General features: G+C 39.1%; 1 protein-coding gene across 1 annotated transcript; it reads left to right on the forward strand.

Moving 5' to 3' along the window:
• Positions 1-5520: 5520 nt before the first annotated feature.
• Positions 5521-21484, forward strand: LOC134798829 (G-patch domain and KOW motifs-containing protein). Its single transcript, XM_063771214.1, has 6 exons — positions 5521-5770; positions 6207-6495; positions 7762-7853; positions 16609-16786; positions 18350-18482; positions 21029-21484. Exons 1-6 carry the CDS (start codon positions 5652-5654, stop codon positions 21457-21459), a joined length of 1242 nt encoding a protein of 413 aa, XP_063627284.1. The 5' UTR covers positions 5521-5651; the 3' UTR covers positions 21460-21484.
• Positions 21485-21883: the final 399 nt, after the last annotated feature.

The following is a 21883-nucleotide window of genomic DNA, read 5'->3' on the forward strand; positions in this document are numbered from 1 at the left end:
TTTGGCTAAAGAAGAGAGAATAGCAATAGGACGGTAGTTTTCAACTTTTGACGAGTCTTTAGTTTTCGGAATGGGTTTTACACGAGAGATTTTCCATGCAGTAGGATATGTACCGGTGGTTATGCAAAGATTAAAAATGAAGTGGATAGGATGAAGCAAAAATTTCTTGCAAGCTTTAATGATATACGGAGGCACATTATCTGGGCCAATCGCGGATTTGGATTTTAACTTATTAATTGCTTTATTTATATCATCCAAATATATTTCTTTAACGTCAATTCGAGTAGCTGAGCAGAACGAATCATTTTTTATGGTAAGAGCGGAGTCTAAAAGTGGGATATCTGGTAAAAAGACACTAGAGAAAAAGTGGGAGAAAGCTAACGCAGTGTCAACACCCTTACACTCTTCGCCTTTGTATGAAACAGAGGTTTCGAACCCGCCCGTTTTCAAACTGCGGATATGATTCCAGAATTGTTGAGGATTAACTCTGATGTTTTGTTGAAGAAGTTGCATGTGATCTTTGTAAGCTTTATCTGAGAGCACCTTTACGCGAGTTCTTAGCTGGCTAAAAGAATGATAAAACTTCAAATCATTTGTAGACTTCCACATTTTGTGTTGGTAACTTTTTTTGGTAATTAGTTTTATAATTTCAGATGTATACCAAACAGGATAACATCTATTATTTTTTTGCGATCGTACCTTCTTAGGGATAGATTCATCAAATATACTGTAAATTAAACTATAAAAAGCAGTAACAGCACTATCGACATCTGAGTATTGATAGACAAGAGACCAATTGTTATTTTGGAGCCTTTGGTAGAGTAAATCGTAATCCGCTTTCGCAAAATTCCAGTCTCTGCTGGTGTCGAAATTACTGGGGTAAAGACAGGACTCTTGCCTAGAGCGAGATAGAGCATGTTTAATTGAGATTTCAAGAGGTGGATGGTAAGCATCAGAGTGGGGGACCAGACCGTCACCAGTTAGTTTATGAACATTTGCTGTGAAAGAATTTTGCACCAAAACTACGTCAAGTTTGCTCCCGAAGAGATTTAAAACATTATTTCGATCAGAAATGTCGCAATAATTTAAAAAGTAATGATAGTAGGTACATATAGTAACAGCACCAGTCATGGGACATTTAAGAGGAAATTTGGAGTATTTATGATATTTCCCTTGTACATGTAAATGGTCTTCCGCTTAGCGTGTTAAAAGATGAAAGTCCTATCCGCCTTTCATGTTTTAGGCGTGTTGTATCAAAGATACTGCAATGAGTTTCCACATAATTAACAAATTAAAACTATGCTTTTTTTCTCCAGTCATGGACACCAAAGCTCCAGTAATGGGCCCCCGGTAATGGACGTGGATCCAGTAATGGGCCCCCTATAATGGACATTGCTCTATCAGTATAAAATATTGAAATGGGGAATAAGTTATGGCAAAAAAATCAATTTTTGGTATAAGCTTTTATCGCTGAATATATTTTTCTTTCCACAGCCAATTATTATTGTATTAGATTTTTTCGAGACAATTCTAATATACCCAAACACAATTAGTTAGGGTTTATTGCGATAAAGTTCCCATGGCCACCTCCTGTCTCCATCATCAGATCAAGTCCATGTTATCATAATATTGCATTATCATCCGATTTGCATACTTAATTACGTACTTACACAAAATTTCAACTGAATCGGAAATCGAAAAGTGGGTCAAATTCAGCTACCAAGATTTGACTCACACTAACTAACAAGGCAAGTTAAATAAAAGTTTGGAAAAACGATATTAATTTATCCTAAGTCCGAGAATACCTCCTGGTTGACATATTTCGTAACTACATTTTACTTCTGTATTGTTTAAAACATGAAATTATAGCATGGCAAGCATCATTATGTCAATTGTCCCATCATAGGAGGTATGCAGTTTTACAGCTCCTATAATGGGATTGGGCCAAATACCACAATTTTTTTACATCTGTGGAGTCACAACATAGTGTGTTGTATACCTTATCTCATGGTAAATGCAATTAACAAAACACATTCTAGTTTTCATCAAGTATTAATTAATTAAAATTTAATAAATTAACTCACCTCTCTTAGCGAAGTTGTTAAGAATTTTTTGTGATATTTTTTTTCAGTGGCATGACAACTTTTGGGTTGACGCACATGTCTTAAAAAATAACCGAATTGATTAAAAAATCAAACATAATCAGCTCTAGGACTCTTATTTATGATAAAAATATATCCAGTGTTTATAAACTACTTTTATATACTTATTTTAGAGGAATTGTGTTTTTTTGTCCCATTACTGGTTCCGTGTCCATTATAGGGTATAAATAAATAAATAATAAAAATGTTATTTATTAAGGTATAAACCCATTACATTTCATTAAGTACTATTATATTACAATATTAAATTAAAATTAAAGCTATATACTACAACTAAAAAAGTAGGTACTAATTATAGAGGTGCAGCGGAAATCTTGCTCATACAGTAGCAGGTTATGTACACTACATTAACAATGCTGTTCGTCGATTCACTCACTCTCCCGACAAACGACCAGTGCCTTTTACGCATTATAGCGTAAAAGTCATCTACTCTGTTCTCGGCGAACATACCAGACGCACTACACCGCCACGGTAGCCGTAACATTGCACGAAACGCGTTGTTGTACTGTACTCGGAGTCTGTTGAACGATCGTTTCGTGAAATGGTACCACAGCTGACTAGTGTAGAACGCCTGACAGTATGCCTTGAACAGAGTAATTTTGGCTTGGTCAGAACAGTGAGCAAACCGACGCGCCAACATGTTGCTTCTCATCGCTATGGCCCGCCGCTGTCTTTCGAGATCGTCATCGTCTTTTAGTCTGTCTGTCAAAACGTGTCCCAGATACTTAAAACTATTAACAATTTTTAATTCTGTCCCGTTTAGCCTAACGGGTGGAACGTTATCTGGGCCCTTATCATATTTAAAAACAATTAATTCTGATTTTTTTACATTATATTTTAGTCCATGAGTTGCAGCATAACGCTCACATATCGATACTAGTAATCTAAGACCCGTGATAGAGGGGCTCAACAGCACCATATCGTCCGCGTAGCTAAAGTTGTTGGCGCATACGCCCGCGACATGACACCCGACGGTGGCGCTGCTGAGCTCCTCTATCAGGTCATTCATGTAAAGGTTAAACAGCAATGGCGATGTCAGTCCACCCTGTCTAACTCCGCATTGCAACTTATACGGGTCCGAATTGGCATTTCCCCATCTGACGCTATTCATCTGGTTCCCGTACCAGTATCTCAACAGACTGGTTATTTTACTCGGTACACCTGCTTTTGATACTTTGGGGCTGTCCATAAATTACGTCATCGATTTTTGACGATTTTGGACCCCCCCCCCCCTATAATCATCCAAAAATCATGCTTCAAATGACCCCATTTCCTCCTACTTCATGCTACCGTCATCCGATGTCCAGACCCCCCCCCCCCCCTAATTTGAAATGACGTAATTTATGAATAGCCCCTTTGTCCCATAATAAATTATAGTCAATAGTATCAAAAGCACGGCTTAGATCCAGAAAACAGCCGTAAACCGACGTCCTTTTCTTAAGATACAGCTATATAAAATTTAAAGTTGTTTAGAGAAAAAGAGCACCACAGATCTTCGCCGCCTTTTGTCTCAAGATCGATGTGTCTCTGTAGTATGACGCCAGGTCGGGCAGAGAGCAATACTCCTCCTCCACGTCGATTGGGGCGGTCACGACGAAAAACAGTCCATCCATTAGGAGCTAATTCAGCATCTTCTATGGAATTGTCAAGAAAAGTCTCGGTAACTGCGACGATGTCTGCATCCTGACAAAGGAGGGCGTGTTTGAAGTGCTGAAGCTTGGTCTTGAGTCCTCTTACATTTTGGTAAATAATGTTAAGGTGTTGAGTGCAGTGATCTGTGTAACTTGCGCTAGGGGAGCTGGGTGTTTTAGTTTTCGGGTACGTGAGAGCCTCGAAAAAAAGTCCAGGGTTTAATTCTTGCGTTGAGAGGCCATACATCAGCAGAGAGACAAGTATCGGTATATTCTTTCGGAATGGTGAGTTTAAAGGATTTGTAGTTACCTTTGGGTTTTAATTCGTCAACTGAACAGTTTCCAGACGGACAAAGTTGTCGAAGGTATGTTAGTACTTCATTACGGTCTGATGCCATGTTCCAGAGATGGATAAGCTTGAAAGCGTCGGCAGCTTTTAAAGTAGTGACATCTGGACCGGCTGTGCAGTGTATGGATTTCATGTGGTGTACTTTTAAAACAGGGTCTTTGCTTGAGGTTTTCTTATCGTTTTCCTTTATGGATGCCGTTGGCATTGCGTTATTTGCGATGGATTGGGGGGCGATTCCAGAGCTTGCAGATGGCAAACCGTTCTCAACATTTTCGCAAATAATAACAGGATGTTTAGAAGGAGGATTAATCTGGTTTGGAATTGTAAGAGGAGTAGAATTGAGCTGCACTAGTGCATTATTATTTGGTTTAATGAGGTTACGCTTAGCAGTACTGTGTGCTTGCTTTATTTCGGCAGATTGAGAGGGAGCTTGGTTGGTGCTTGTGGACTTAACATTTTTCTCAGAGGGATCCAGTTTAGCATTGCAGTTTTCATAGAGGTGGGGGGTGTCTGCAATTTTAGTGAATCGGCTGTTCAGAAGTCTTACCTCATCTCTTAATGCCTTAATTTCACGAGCCAGCTCATTGAAAGCGTAATTTTCTACGCTAGAATCGTCTAGACTAAGGTCGGGTTGCCGTCGGGTTGAACTAGAATTGGAGCAGTCGAGAGGGGTCACCATTGCGTTCGAAGTACTCGGTTTGCTCAAAGGCGTAATCGATTTCTTCAATTTCATTGAAATAGGAGGTTTATCATAGCAATAGCGGCACTTCCAGTTGATTCTCTGTTCGATAGTCATCAAGGAATAGCGATTATAACTTACGCCAATGAATTCTAGGCAACTAAGGCAGAATCGCCCGTGGCAGATGGAGCAATCCAAGAATCTTCTGGCTATGTGGTACTTATAGATACACAACCTGTTTAAGGGTTAACAAGGTCATATTTTATTATCTGTGAATACTTGTCAAAAAACAGTTTAAGGCACAGTATGTATAAGTTATAGCTGGTCAAGCAGATCTTGTCAGTAGAAAAAGTCGGCAAATTTGAAAAATGTAGGCACGAAGGGATATCGTCCCATAGAAAATTTGAATTTCGCGCCTTTTTTTACTGACAAGATTTGCTTGACCAGCTGTAGTCTATGAATTTACTGAGTCGGTAGTGCTGCACTCTGGCGGCAGAACATTGCAGTAATATCCCCTATGTTTAGGGTTCCGTAACCGAGAAAACGGCACCCTCATAATTTCGTTTTATTGTGGTGCGTGTATCAGAACATACATATTTGGCAATTTGGCAACATTGGCTGCATTGGGTCATACTGATGAACTGCCAAAAGTGCCAAATTGAAAATGTCATTGTCAATGTCTGTCAGTGTCAAGCAAGATGGTGGTGGGTGAGACTGATGCTAACCTCTTAATTTGAAACAAAACTTTAATAAAATAACAATGAAATTAATTGTATATAGTGTGCTTTGAACTTCGTCCTGTTTTTAATGTTTTAATTACCTAAAACGCAATGGAGGGTAAAAAAATATCTTTTGGTTTCACAAAAACCAAAAAAGTTGAGAAACCTGTGGCCGTCGAAAGAAAGGAGTATATAGAATGTTTAGAAGAGAAATCGATCAAAGTTGTTGGGTAAGAAACTTGCAAATACACTTTTAAACGCATAATTCCTAGATTAAACGAGTCTTTTACCTCAAGTATTTTCTTTCAAAATTTTTATTGCTCATTGTAAGACGTGTAGACTCATATCATATCATCTTGATATTTGCATTTTCAACAGTATTTAAGCTTACTTAAATGATTATGATTTGAAACTAGTTCACTAACATTAGTAAAATATATAAACAGGTTACAAGGTTCTTATAAAACGCAATCCCATATGATATTTAAACTCACCTCTAGAATATGAAAACAATGATATAATCTTAAAAATATCAACTTATATATATATATATATATATATACTATTACTCACTATTGTATTGTAGCATGGGCAGGTTTCTGCAACTCGGGGATGGGCGCGTATTTGGTATGACATATGATACTTAGTAATATTTCTCAATTCCAGCGGTGAAGTGGTGGAAGAAAAGGCACCACTGGTGATCACAATGAAGCCAAACACGCTGATCACAGCAGAAAGACTGAAGCAGATAGCGGAAGAAGTGGAAAAAGGTGCAGAAGAGGTGCCAGCACCAGGAGATAATGGGGCTAAGGAGGATAGTCAGCCGGAGAGTGAAACAATAGACCAGATGGCTGTCCGAGAGTTGCTCAATGAAGCAAAGCAGGAGAAGAAAGTGGAAGGGCCAGTTTTGACGGTTGCTGTGCCGTCGCAACCTGTTTTAGATGGACAAAAGGAGGTAAATATATATTCTGCTTTATTCAACAATAAAAAAATAACCATATTTGTCTTAATTTCTATAATGACATGGTCTTTTTAAAAAGCTGCAGTTTGGCGAATCATAAATATGAACAGTTCAATTGACAAAAGACGAGAAGCGTTTGGCCGTTAGATTTGTAAAATTGTAATTTACATATTAAAAAATATTATAGAGCCCAAAGAAACTTTACACTCTTGGAAAAAAATTATTACTTTTATTAGTCTTCAGTAAAATTATTAAATAAAAGATTATGGAATGTCTTCTTAGTTATTACACCCAACACAAGGTGATGTTACATACAAAGTGCTCATCGTCATCAATTGCCACTGCACCCCTGACGGATGATTGTTGCAACGCTGTATCAAGAGCGGTTGAGACGGCCAATGCATTGCCGCTTATGGCAATACAAGCCTAAACCTATATCAAAACACAGATTTTATAGTTTATGAAGGAACATACACAGTCATCCTCACCCCTATTTCATTAGTTTTAAGGTTAACTTTCTTCTGGCCCGGGTTTATAGGCAAGTTTGTAAGTTCTATGAGTTTTTATGAGAAACGCCCACAGAATCGTCGGTGACTCAGGAATTAAGGTCTTCAGTTAGATGTCACGATGTTAGAATTTTTATTAATTTATTTTTGTGTTGGTTTAGATTAAGTTTTTGTGATGTTTATATTGTCATATACAGGGTGACCTTAGCCATTGGACAAACCCTGAAATCCCACGTATGGTTACTTCTCAGAAATGCTCTAACGGCAATATTTTTTTTAATTAGAACAAAAGATAAAATAAATAATTATCAAACAAAAGTTATTTCAAATAAACAACAACAAAAAGAAACATACTGTATTAATCGTTGGCAGTGCTTTTGAAAATGTGCGGCAATGATGACATTTGTCAAAAGTCAGAATCTTATTAATGACATAAATAAAAAAGATAATCAAAACGGTCGAAGAAGGTTTCATACTATTTATTACCTCAGGAGCTACTAACACATACAGGTTGCTCCAAAGTAAAAAAATCGTAATTTGTTAATTTCTTCGTAACCGCTACACCGATTGTTATGATACTTTGTGTACTGGTTCTAAATACCCTAATGCATATGTACATTTCGGCTTTGTCCAATGGCTAGGGACACCCGGTATAAGGTGCGTGTATGTATTTATGGGCTGGGTCTAAAATTATTTCCTTGGATGTCTTGTGTTTAAAATTAAATTTAATAACAGCAATATATATTTTTTTCAGTCAACATTGGAAGATTATGATGCTGTGCCTATTCAAGAATTTGGTATGGCAATGCTCAGAGGCATGGGTTGGACTGCAAGCACAGATCAACAGTAAGTATAAAGCCGGGTATTCATTAGGCAACATTTGTATTAACAACTGATTGATTACAACTGTTTATGAATTTGATCACCATGTTTTGCAACAAGTTTACCGTAAACACTGTTTCTGAAACTTAGCAGTCCACACTAGTTTAGTTGTTGCTAGGATGTCGCCCGAGGAGGTAGTACTATTTCCATGTTTCTAAACTTGCGTCACACACGTCCACACTCGATGACATCTGTTTATAAACGTTTATAAACTGAATGTTTCGTCTTGTTCTCCACCTAGAGTGGGGAACACAGCAACATGTTTATGCAACAATATTTCATCATCCTTGTTTATAAACATGTTTACAGAGGTGATGAAACATTGTGCAACACTGTTTATAAACAGTCATTAAACAGTGTTTATTAACAAAAGTTGCCTAATGAAAACCCGGCTTAACTTTGTTTCTATTTTTAGTTTTAGGAACTAAGAGAAAAAAAACCGGCCAAGTGCGAGTCGGACTCGCGCACGAAGGGTTCCGTACCATTGCGCAAAAACCCGCAAAAAAAACCATGTTTGTGTTTTTAGTATTTGTTATAGCGGCAACAGAAATACATCATCTGTGAAAATTTCAACTGTCTAGCTATCACGGTTCATGAGTTACAGCCTGGTGACAGACAGACGAGCAGCAGTCTTAGTAATAGGGTCACCCTAAATGTAATACAATGGAATGCCCAAAGCATTCGCCCTAAACGACTAGAATTTGAATCGCTATTACATCAAGAAAAGATACACCTTGCTTTAATAAGTGAGACATGGCTTGACCCGGCTAGCCAATTCAAGATAAGTGGTTACAACATATTCAGATCTGATCGTGGCGATGGATATGGGGGTGTGGCAGTGTTAGCCCACAAATCAGTTAAAGCACAACAATGTAATTCTCAACTAACCAACACACATATTGAATTGATCCATATGAAGATACTAAACTGTAGTTTCTTAGAAAATGTAATATCAATATATTGTCCACCGACGGCTTATACTACACAGAGGGACTGGGACCAGATATTTACACTAGCTGACGGGAAATGCCTTGTAGCAGGGGATTTAAATGGCCACCACACTAATTGGTCAATAAAAATGGATGTGAGAGGGGAACAGATTCATGATTCTAGTGTTGAAAAGGGTCTTGTTACCCTGAACAATGGTACTCACACGAGAATGAAATTGGTGAACGGCGCAGTACAGAAATCTTCCCCTGACGTTACTCTGGCTTCTGCAGATATAGCTTTAAAGTTCAATTGGTCAGTACTTAACGAAAATCTTGGCAGCGATCACTTAATGATTAAATTAAATACCGATATTAATAAGTCTGATAGACATAAAAACAGACGTAACTTTAGAAAAGCCGACTGGGCAAAGTATAGAGCCACTGCACAAGAAGAATTCACGGACTTGATCCTGCCAGAGAACCCACAAACGGCATATGACAAGTTCATTGATGCTATGGACAGAGCTGCGAATGCCTCAATTCCTATAATTAAAATTTGTGAGAATCCTCTTCGTCAGCAAAAATTTACTCCAAGACCCTACTGGAATCAAGATATATCTAAGGCCGTTGCAGAGAGACGTCGAGCGTTGGCAATCTTCAGACGGAACCCTACACCGGATAATTTATCTGTTTTACAAAATAAAGTTAGTGTTGCTCAGCGGCTGATTCGACAAGGAAGCGCTAAGGCGTGGCAAAAGTTTTGTGATAGTGTTGATAGTGCTACATCCTCTAGTGAAATGTGGAACAAAATGAAATGGCTGAAGGGCTACAAAGCACCTAGAACAACAATAAGCCGCGAGAAGGCTGAGCATCTGTTAGGCAGTTTAGCACCAGATTATGTAACACCCGCAGCCCCTACCTTTGCTAGCAATAGCATATGTTTGTCGTCGCCGATTTCGGTACATGAATTAAAGAACGCTATCAAACAATCTGATACAGCACCGGGCATGGATGATATATCCTTTTCTATGATTAGGCATCTTCCAGATGTAGCCAAACATGTACTGGTAAATATATTTAATATATTTTTATTTAGCAGCTTTGTCCCGATACAGTGGCGCAGCGTTCAAATAGTTCCTATACCGAAACTCGGTGCAGACACAAGGCAAGATGTGACCTTTAGACCAATTTCTCTGCTGTCCTGTCCATGCAAGATATTTCACACAATTCTTACACGTAGACTAGAATGGTATATCGAAAAGGGAAACCATTTTTCAGATGAGACTATAGGTTTCAGGAGATTCAGATCTTGCATGGACAATTTAACTAGGCTAGTTTCACGAATCCAGACTGGGTATACCAATGGGCTTGCCACGGTGGGCTGTTTCGTTGATATAGACAGTGCTTACAATAATGTTAGTTTAACTTGTCTCCTGAAAACACTAGACCACCTTGGTGTGGACAATGTTATCTGTAAATATCTTTGGCAGTTTTTACATTCACGACAACTGGCTATAGACTTGTCGGGTCATGAATCCTTAGTTCGAGTTACGGGAATGGGTTTAGCACAGGGGGACCCCTTATCTCCTTTACTATTTAACATAGCGACTCTAGATATTTGTAAACAGCTGGGAGATATATTTGTATCACAATATGCAGATGATTTTGTACTTTATGCCAGCCGCAAACACCTCTCGGATGCAGTTAATGCAGTACAGGATTCCTTAAATATTCTTAATAGCACAGTAGAAGGAATGGGTCTTAATGTATCACATAAAAAAACTAAAGTCTGTGTATTTGTTAGAGGTCATCCTAGGAATGTAAACAAATATAGAGTAAATTTACAGATAGGCAGCAATAAGGTGCAACAGGTGGATTGTGTGAAATATCTAGGTATGTGGTTAGATAGAAGCCTAAAATGGGGAAGACACATAAATGAAACCCGTGAGAAAACATTGAAATTTCTAAATGTATTTAAGGTTCTAGCTGGAGCAAAGTGGGGTGTCCATCCAACCCATCTTAGGCGCCTATATATCTCTATCCTACGTAGTAGACTGGATTATGGTTGTTTTTTGTACGATATTAGTGTTAAAAACCATTTATGCAAACTGGACAGAGTGCAAAACCAAGCTATGCGGGTTATTGGCGGATTTATAAGAAGTACCCCAATACATGTCATGGAAAGTGAGCTGTGCATACAGCCCCTCTTTGTAAGGAGGAAATACCTGGCGGCTAAGTTTTATTTAAGAGGCAAATGCTTGGAACATAATGCTACAATACATGTGTTAAAAGAACTAAATAGGGCATGTGAAAATAGGTACTGGAGAACAAAGAAAAAGCCGCTACTCATTGAAACTTATAACCAATTCTGTAACCTCCCAGTACAATCACATGAGCAATTACCTATGTACTCAATGAATAGTTGGATAAGTAGCTACGATTTATCAAATAATATATATGTTTTTATAGAGGGTTTAGAGACTGCCAAAAAACATGTGAACCAAATAGATTTATATAGGTTATGTAATGATCTCTTAGAAAGTAAGTATAGCACATTTTATAAGCTGTTTACTGATGGGTCCAAGGAGAAACAAGGATGTGGGGCGGCTTTTTTTGACCCTCAGGTGGATTTCCGGGGAAAGTTTAACATACAAGCTGATATATCTATTATGCACTGTGAACTTATTGCCATAGCCGAAGCGTTGTCATATGTAGAGTCTATAGACCATAACAAATGTGTAATTTTGTCAGACGCAAGGAGTGCCCTTTCACATTTGGCTCGGTTACCCTCGAGCAGTCGAGGGCATCCGATAGCCTACACCATCCTTGAATCCATCAACAAACTTCGTACACTAAATAGGGAAGTGATTGTACAGTGGATACCTTCTCATGTTGGCATCATGGGTAACGAGGAGGCTGACCGAGCAGCAAAACTTGCAATAACCGACGGTATTCCATACCGTTGTATACCAGTACACAGCGAAGTACTAGGTAAAGTTAGGATTAGTTGCAGGCAGATGTGGAGGGAATACTTTGATAAGCGGTCTCTCACTAAAGGAATCTGGTACCGAACAGTTCAATGTCAGCCCCCTCAGGTCCCCTGGTTTGACAAAAAGCTTAGCAGGAAACAGGTAGTATCACTCCTCAGACTTCGTTCCGGGCACATTCCGTCAAACAAATTCAAGCACCTGATGAAACTAGCGGCTTCACCAAATTGCCAAGAGTGCGATAAAATAGAAGATGTTCACCATGTGTTGATGGAATGTGTCCGTAATGAGGCGCTGAGGAATGACATGACATTTATTAAATCTACCAACATAGGTAGTTGCAACATCGTCCTGGCATCGCCACTATCAGACGAGGCCAGGTTGATGTGCAAACTATACTTATATGTGATGTAGTGGTGTAGGTAATACTTCACTACTACATCATTATTACTATTAGATCTCATTACGGGGGTGACATTGTCACTGCGTGACAAAACCCCTTAAAAAAAAAAGGATTAAAAAAAAAAAAAAAAAAAAGTAATAGGGTCCCTATTTTACCCATTGGGTGCGGAACCCTAAAAAGCATTGCACCGAAGTGCTGCTTTCAACCTTTGGATTTTTTAAAGTTGCTCAGATGGGGTTTTGTTTTGACAGTAATAAATTCGGATCCATGTAATGGAATATCATGCGATTCTGTTTGAATAGGTACTTAAAAATAGCTATCAATAATCAGTGGGTAAATTACAAAGACTGATCTTATAATTAGGGGTCATCCATTAATTACGTCACACGTTTAGGGGGAGGGAGGGGAGGGGTCAAGAAAATGTGACATGTTGTGACATGTGGTAGGGGGGAGTCACAAACATTGTGACGTCACTTTAACTTCATCAGTAACCGAAAATTAATTTATATTTTTTTATTCGCTGTACAGTTAAATAATGAGTTTTTGGAAGTAATTTTCGTTCCTAATTGGTTTTGTGTTATAAAATTACTAATATCTTTTACCAATAATATTTTTTTATTCAAAAAATAATGCCGAGTTAACAAAATTGCCTAAAATGTGACGTCATACCAGGTGGGGAGGGATTTGCAAAATGTGACCAAGTGTGACAAGGAGGGGGGAGGGGTCAAAAAACCTAGAAATTCGTGTGACGTAATTAATGGATGATCCCTTATAGTACTGCTGTGAATGAACAACAGTCTAAGGCAGTGGTGGGCAAAGTACGGCCCGCAGGCCAAGTGCGGCGCGCGAAAGGATTTATCTGGCCCGCCGCCGGTCATTTAAAAAAATGTATAATATGGCCAACAATACAATGTGTCTGGTCAACGATGTCGGAGCCGTTAAGGGCGTGTAGTACAATCGATTTCATCGATAAATCACCACGTGTTTTTTCTTTTAAGTCAACGGTAATGAAATGGCGGCATTTTTAATTTTTCAAACAACTGAGCACGGGTGCACGTGGTATTTTTGACATTATCTGTCAATTTTTCGTCCTACGAATACAAAAAATATCTTATTGGATAGCTAAACATGTAAGCAATCGATTAAAGCTAATAATTGTACGCAAACATTTCAATAACAGGGCAAAAAAAAATATTGAAAGTAAATAATTTGGACAGAAATGCATTACTTTTTCAGTTTTTATTTTTTTATGTAAAAACTAGGTCATTTACCTACATTTTTTTCGTACTGCATTTGTAGTACAGGATATTAGCTAGAAATGCATACTAAAATCATAGCTCTATCTTTGATACTTCAAAAATAACACGTGTTCAAATATGACCCTGTTAATTACCTTTATTAATAACTTGAGATAATCCCAAGAATTATCATCCCCACTCCCAGTTTTTCTTTTACAAGCAGGTAGATAAGTCAAGGGGTGCTGCCAGGTCAATCCGTCCAGTGCTCTGCAGCAGCCTCCCCCGTCGCACGAAGCTGGGGGTCTACAAAACCTACATACGGTCCCGCCTGACGTACGCAGCTCCAGCATGGTACGCCCTGGTGGCTGAAACAAACAAGAAGAGACTGCGTGCGCAGGAGAATGCGGCCCTGCGCACCATAGTAAATGCCCCCCGCTACGTGCGAAACGTAGACATCCAACGAGGCCTGAAATGGCAGAGCCTGGACGCCTTCGTGAGCCACCTCTCAACAAACATGTTCGAGCGCGCCGACCATTCAAGACGCCATCACCTTCAGGGCATCGCGCCGCTGCACACACGCCCGCCGGATAACCGCCGCAGACTGCGCCAGCTCCCCAGAGCCCTGGCGCATGAAGAAGAAACGCCGGACAGTGGTTGAGGATCCCGCAGTCCACTAAGCCACTGACAGGCCACCGAGGGACATAAACGCCATGACAGGCCACTCGCATGGCCATGAAGCCCCCGCCCTTAGAAAAAGGGCACAAAATAGACCCGCCCGTAGTTACGGGCGGCGATTCGAAACCGCCAAAAATCCCCAAAAGGGATGGGAAGGCATCTCATACCTCCCTCCGGGAGGTATGAAAGAAGCAGACAGCAGCAGGTCAATCAGTCATCCCTCGCTCTGCGTTGTGATAACAAACTTCTGCTATCTTCGGCTTACTTCAGTTCGATTGTGTTATTGTTGAAATTTTGTTAGTTGTTTGACCTGCTGTTTATTTTCCGTTTTTGTTAAAATGGAAGACGGCCACTATTCTAGTCAGCACACTGCTGACATACATTTCGTTTATGGGTTTTGCAACGGGAACGCTAATGCTGCTGTTCAAGAGTACGCAAGGAGGTTTCCTAACAGACCCATTCCGAATGCTCGCACATTCATAAGAATTCATGCACGGCTCGCTGAGAACGGCATAAGAAGACCCGCTGATGAACGTGTTCGACTTGTAGCACCCCAGGACGAAGAAGAGATCTTAAGATTAGTCACGACCCGAGACTGAGCATTAGAAGAATAGCCAACAGGATGAATTTATGCAAGTGGACAGTCTGGAGAGTATTAAAAAGAGAAGGATTACACCCTTACCATTTCAGACGAGTACAAGACATTATTGGACCAGATTACGCTGCAAGATCAGTTTTTTGTTCCTGGATAACAAGAAGAGCACGAATGGATCAAACGTTTTTGAAACGTATTATGTGGACCGACGAGGCCACTTTCACGCGTTTGGGATACGTAAACCACCGCAACGAGCATCTGTGGCAGTTGGAGAATCCTCATGCTGTGAGACCAAGCTCATTCCAGCACCAATTCTCAGTAAATGTTTGGGCGGGAATCATTGACGATATTTTAGTTGGGCCAATTATTCTACCTGGGACAATGAATGGCCCACGATTTTTAGAATTTCTCCAAACACAGTTCCATGACGCATTAATGGAGCTGCCTGTAGCATACAGGAGGAGGATGATTTTGCAGCTGGATGGTGCTCCTCCACATTTTGCAAGAGATGTGCGAAATTATTTGAATGAGCATTATGTCCCGTGGGTTGGACGTGACGGACATGTCGCTTGGCCACCTCGATCACCGGACTTAACTCCACTCGATTATTTTCTATGGGGCACCTTGAAACAAAGAGTGTACGTCGACATACCGGGAACAAGGGAAGATTTAGTGCAAAGAATAATTGAACATGCAAACATGTTAAGAGAAGATAAGGAGATGATTCGGCGGTCTACGCAGCATATTGCGATAAGAGCAACTGCTTGTCTACAAAATCGAGGGGGCTATTTTGAGCAGTTACTCAACTAGTTAGTCATCTTTAGCCTTAAGATACTTTTGTTATGATTTTTATTAAAATTTAAATTATTATTAGCGTTTTGTTTTATTTTTTCTCCTTTTGTAAAAAAACAACATTTTTAGGTACATCTTGGAACCTCTGTAACTTCTAAAGTTATTACGTCAGATACGTAATTTTGGTATTGATGTCTATCCAATATCCTGTACTACAAACGCAGAGCAAAAAAAATGTAGGTAAACGACCCAGTTTTTACATAAAAAAATAAAAACTGAAAAAGTAATGCGTTTCTGTCCTAATTATTTACTTTTAATATTTTCTTTTGCCTTGCTATTGAAATGTTTGCATACAATTATTAGCTTTAGTCGATTGCTTACATGTTTAGCTATCCAATGAGATATTTTTTGTATTCGTAGGACGAAAAATTTACAGATAATGCCAAAAATACCACGTGCACCCGTGCTCAGGTGTTTGAAAAATTAAAAATGCCGCCATTTCATTACCGTTGACTTAAAAAAAAAAGCACGTGGTGATTTATCGATGAAATCGATTGTACTACACGCCCTTAACGGCTCCGACATGGTTGACCGGACACATTGTATAATAAAAATACATTTTTGCTGTAAATCTGGCCCTCCTCTGAAATTCCTTCAAGTTTTGGCCCTTCATGAAGAAAGTTTGCCCACCACTGGTCTAAGGGTTGGTTGCATGTTGCACCAAACTGTCTATCAACTTTAAAATATTCGCAAAATTTTATTGTATGGGAAGTTTCATAGTTCACTGCTGATTGACGTTGATCAGTGTGTGTTGGTGCAATTGGCCCTAATATACTTAGGGCCACTTGCACCATCCTACTAACCCGGGGTTAAGCGGTTAAACCGTTAACCCAGTGTCAAATTGTACTGGTAACCATGGTAATTCCAGGGTTAACCGGTGAACCCCGGGTTAGTGGAATGGTGCAAGTGGGCCTTAGACTGTTAAAAAGATGTGTCTATAATCAGTTCGTGAAATTAGGTATGATGGGCCAGTTTAATTGTGCTTGTCTCTAGCTTGATATGAAATTTATTTTTTAATTGTTTTAAATGTAATATTCCAGGCAAAAACACAAGCAGCCAGAACTGAGACCGAAAGGGCTGGGTTTGGGAGCTGATAAAGTCATCAAAGAGAATCAGAAAAAGAATGTGTCCAAAGACAAGAAAGATGAAGAGCTGTCCATTGTGAAAAACGCCTTTGTTAAGATTACTACGGGGAAATACAGCGGCTTATATGGAAAGGTATGAAATTATTTATACCATTTAAGTTTAATTATAGTCTAGGGCCTAGGGTGTAAAAGTTGTATTTTTTTTTTTACTGAAACAATAGTAAACAAACTTACGACCTGTGCCCTGTTTATCAAAAGCTTGTAACTTGTAATACAAGTGGATGTCACTTTTTGACAGCTTTTGTTAGAAAGGGACTTCCAGTTGTATTACAAGTTACAAGCTTTTGAGAAACCGGCCCCTGTTATATGGTAGAAAAACTGCATAGTCTATGGAACCTAATACTTAACAGTAGCATATCAGTAAGTCCGTAGGCTACGGTGACTGCTTACCATCAGGCGGGCCGTATGCTTGTTTGCCACCGTCGACGTGGTATAAAAAAACTTAATACTTACACTCATTTAGCTTTCTCTCCGGCCCCTCTACTATTATTAGACTTATATTACTAGACTGTTATTTTTAGTCTATTTTTTTGATAATTGCCAGCCTAATATAAGTTTCAGTTTTGGGCATGTGCCTCCATTAAATATACAATCTTAAGTTCACCTTGTTGGTGGATTTCTCAGGCTGGTACAGTCAACTGTAAAAATATGGGTGTAGCCAACTTATTCAAAAATATGTCCCATACTTCTTAATTCGCTGACATAAGAGCTATGGAACATATTTTTGAGATGATTTATTTTTTCTACTCGTCAACTGTAATTCTTGAATTAAGATTTCTTATACCAAACTGCAATTGGGTATTTTTAATGTATGGGCTCCCAACTCAACTATAATATTCATTTCGATACAGCTCGCCGCGATCAAGAGAAGGAAACAAAGCCATAGCTCAAAATAATTATTTATTTTAGGTTGTATAGTAGAAAAAATTGCTTCATAAGTCAGAAACGCGCATGTGACACCCTTAATATAGCAACATCCATAGACTACGAAAACCACTTAGCGTTGCTTGTTAGTCGCCACAGGCTACGGTAGCGTGTAGCAAGTACCAGGGCCTCATGAGTTACGAGAAGGTGTCGTTGACCAGCCCGCCGGGGCGGGTACCAGTATCAAGGTATCGCGGTTGCTCGCGTAAGTCGCGTATCTTAGCTTTTGGTTTGGTTTGTTTATATGATTCTACTAGTTTAAAGTATTATTTTTGTTGACGCGTAGAAAAAGTATTGTAGGTATACAATAGTGATATAATCAAGCTTTTCAATCTCGTACCTTACTTAGACAACTCAGCAAGCTTCGTTGTCTAAACACGGTACTCAACTGAAAAACTCTCTATTATATCACGATTGTATAAAATACTATTGTGTACTTACCCATATTTTTACAGTTGACTGTACCTCCTGTTTGATATTACCACTCAAAACAATCAAATGTGTGGCGTGGTGGTTATACAAGCTCCTGCCACTAAAGGGGCCCACAGATTACCAGTTCGCCGGAAGATATCAGTTAAACGCAAAAGGTGACAGGTCCGAACAAACAGGCTGATATCGTCTGCCGAACTGGTAATCAGTGGGCCCCTTTAAAGGTGACTTCCGACGACTTTTTCGAATTTGTGTTAATACCTACTATTTTTATATCTTTCAGGTCGTAAGCCTGGATGAAGACAACGGCCGTGTGATGGTAGACATCACCATAAAGAAGGAGACGGTCAGTCTCAGCGAGTTCATGATGCAGCCTGTGTCCAAGTCGGAGTATGACAAGCAGTCTAAAGTTATAAGTGAGTACTAGTCTCTTTGTCTTATCGTCATGGCTGAGGGACGTGACGACTGTGGACTAGTGATCCAAAGGACTCGAGCCTTTTAGCTCTTTTTAGGGTTCCGTACCCAAAGGGTAAAACGGGACCCTATTACTAAGACTTCGCTGTCCGTCCGTCCGTCCGTCCGTCTGTTTGTCACCAGGCTGTATCTCACGAACCGTGATAGCTAGACAGTTGAAATTTTCACAGATGATGTATTTCTGTTACCGCTATAACAACAAATACTAAAAACAGAATAAAATAAAGATTTAAATGGGGCTCCCATACAACAAACGTGATTTTTGACCAAAGTTAAGCAACGTCGGGAGTGGTCAGTACTTGGATGGGTGACCGTTTTTTTTTTTCGTTTTTTTTTTGCATTATGGTACGGAACCCTTCGTGCGCGAGTCCGACTCGCACTTGCCCGGTTTTTTTAGGGCTCGCCTCATTTCTTCACGCCTAAAAGGCTAAAAGCCTATTTAGCTCTTTAGCTCCCGAGCCTAGTTAAGAGCCTAGATTCTTGGGGCTAATAACCTTATTAAGCCCCTAAAAAAAGCCTATTTAGCTCTAGCTCCAGAGCCTAGTTCTATTTAAGAGCCTAGACTCTTGGGGCTAATAACCTTATTAAGCCTCTAAAAAAAAGCCTATTTAGCTCTTTAGCCCCAAGCCTTAATAAGGTTATTAGCCCCAAGAGTCTAGGATCTTAAATAGAACTGGGCTCGGGGGCTAAAGAGCTAAATAGGCTTTTAGCCTTTTAGGCGTCAAGAGATGAGGCGAGCCCTAAAAAATAGAGCTCCAAAGGCTCGAGTCTTTTGGATCACTACTGTGGACACTCCTCACCAGTGCTCTCCAAGCCACTCTATCTTGAGCCCGGTGTATGTTAGCCTGCAATGTCGCTTTAGTCCCTGACATGATCCATAAAGAAGGAGACAGTCAAAGTCAGCGAGTTCATGGTGCCTGTGTCCAAGTTGGAGTATGACAAGCAGTCTAAAGTCATAAGTGAGTACTTGTATAGCATCACTACACATCAGTAATTTCATAGTTAAATAGGTTAGGGTAGATATTACCATCAGCAAGAAGGCAGTCTCAGCGAGTTCGTGTTGCACCCCGTGTTCAAGTAAGAGTATGACAAGCAGTCTAAAGTTGTAAGTTAATACTTAACTAGTACTTGAATATAATTATTATTGTCAATGAAGGACGTAATTTAGGAAAAATAATCCAATATACAATCATCTGTCAGTATTTTTTCATTCTGACAAAAATTATTTCATTTCAATGCCAAATTTGTGAGCATGGATCCTATTCGGTAAACTACGTCCTACACACAAGTAATTTTCTAGCATTTTAGAGTTAAATCAGTGGTTCCCAATCTTTACAATACTGTAACTGTTACAGAAACACCCATCACCTATAAGAAAAACCGATCATACGCCATAAAACAAGATTTTTAAGTCATTATGTACATACCTTCGTAGATTAGCCTTTAGCCCCACAAGTTAAATGAATCTGTATAGTCAATTTTAGTTCAATTAATTAGGATATTTTTTCTGGACTCTTTCTATCATCGTTCTGCTGAGTTGGACAGGGAAATAACATGTACCTTTCTCTGTCCGTCACAGACAAAAGTGTCCTAATAAAGGTAAATGTAATAATATAGGTAATTGTAGTCGATTCTGGTTTCTGTTCACAGATCCAGTGACAGACGACTTAACAGACGACATACAGTTTTGTTTATATATAAACCGGCCAGACAGGGGCCTGTAAGGTACATTTCAATAATTATGACATATATTTAAGACGGGCTTATGGGCACTAAGAATGGTGCTAGTTCAGCGGTGTCACTCACGAATTCGAGCCAATCTTGAAGTCTAACGCAACTAGTTGCGAGTTGCGACCAATCGCGCGCGTGATGCGTACTCATCAACCAATCGCGTTGTGGCGTTAGACTGCACGATTGGCTCGAATTCGTGTGCGTGGCGCCAATGTACTGGCTCCATTCTTATTGCCCGTAAAGCCGGCCGTCTTATCATTAAACATTTGAATAAAGAAGTGACGCTTTCTATATAGATTTTCGTACATTAATCCGCCTGTTGACATCTCTATTACACTCGCATTATTATATATATTGCTGTCAAGCTTGCACAGTGACATTGACAACCATTGACAATTGAGTGCAATAGAGATAGCAACAGACGGGTCAATGTACGACAATCTATATGGAAAGCGTCTCTGCTTTAGTAATTACTAAACTTGACAAATAACTATTTGGTCCGGCGGTGACAGTTATGCACATAGCCAAGGGTTTATTAGTGCGTTCGAAATCGCACCATATGTGATAAAAGATAAAATGTACCTACATTATCACTCACTATCACTTCACTTAAATCACTTTTATATATTTATTATTAGTAACTAACATGTAGATTAAGTTCAAAACTAACAATATGTGGACCTAATGTTGTCTGTAATAAATAAATTCATTTTATTCATTCATTATAATGCTTAAAACCCCTTTCGTCCTCTTACAGATGCGGATTCCTATGAAGAATACAAGAAAAACGAAAATCAAAAGTCAAACCGCGATAAAAGGGAAAATGAGGACCGAGAGGCTTCTTCCAGTCACAGAGAAAAAGAGAGAGATAGCGATAGGTCTAGAAAAGACACAAGTCGTAGAGACAAGGAAGACTCAAATGGAAGACACAAACCGGAGAGGCATCGAAGCCGAAGTAATGATAGGCATAGAAAAAAACATAAGAAAAGGTATAGCAGTAATTCTTCTGTAAGCTCAGATGAAAGAACGAAAAAGAAGGAAAAACGTTACAGCTCTGACTCAAGCGATTCCGATGATCATAGAGAGAGACGGAAGACGGAGAAGAGAGACATTGATAAGAAAAGAAAGGGTAAGAAGAAGAAGCGGGATAGAGATCGCTCGCCAAATTATAGGAAACATAGGAAGTAATGTTGAATAAATCATGATTTTACATTATATTCAGTATTTTTCTATAGTTCCTCTAGTGTAATTGTAATTATAGCTCGTTTTTTTTTAGCATTAGAAATAACTTGAAAGAAGGTTAGCGATCTTAACATGTCTTTTAATTGAAAAATGCTTTTAAAAAATCAGTAACTATTACGTATGAAAGCAGAAGAATATAAATGATCGTATTAGATTCATAATTGTTACATATTTGCCGTACCTTATTTTTAAAATGTGTTTTTCAATTAAAAGACACATCAAGATTGTTTACCTTATTTCTAATGCTAAAAAAACGAACTATAGGTAAGCTTGGCTTGTGGCATTTCCCTCTATAGTCTAACGTATGGGCGCTTTTGGCTCACAACTGCTTCGAATTATTAATTTTTTTACAAGGGTTCACAGATTATTA

This window comes from Cydia splendana, chromosome 17 (genome assembly GCF_910591565.1).
Source record: "Cydia splendana chromosome 17, ilCydSple1.2, whole genome shotgun sequence".
In the NCBI taxonomy this organism is placed as follows: domain Eukaryota; kingdom Metazoa; phylum Arthropoda; class Insecta; order Lepidoptera; family Tortricidae; genus Cydia; species Cydia splendana.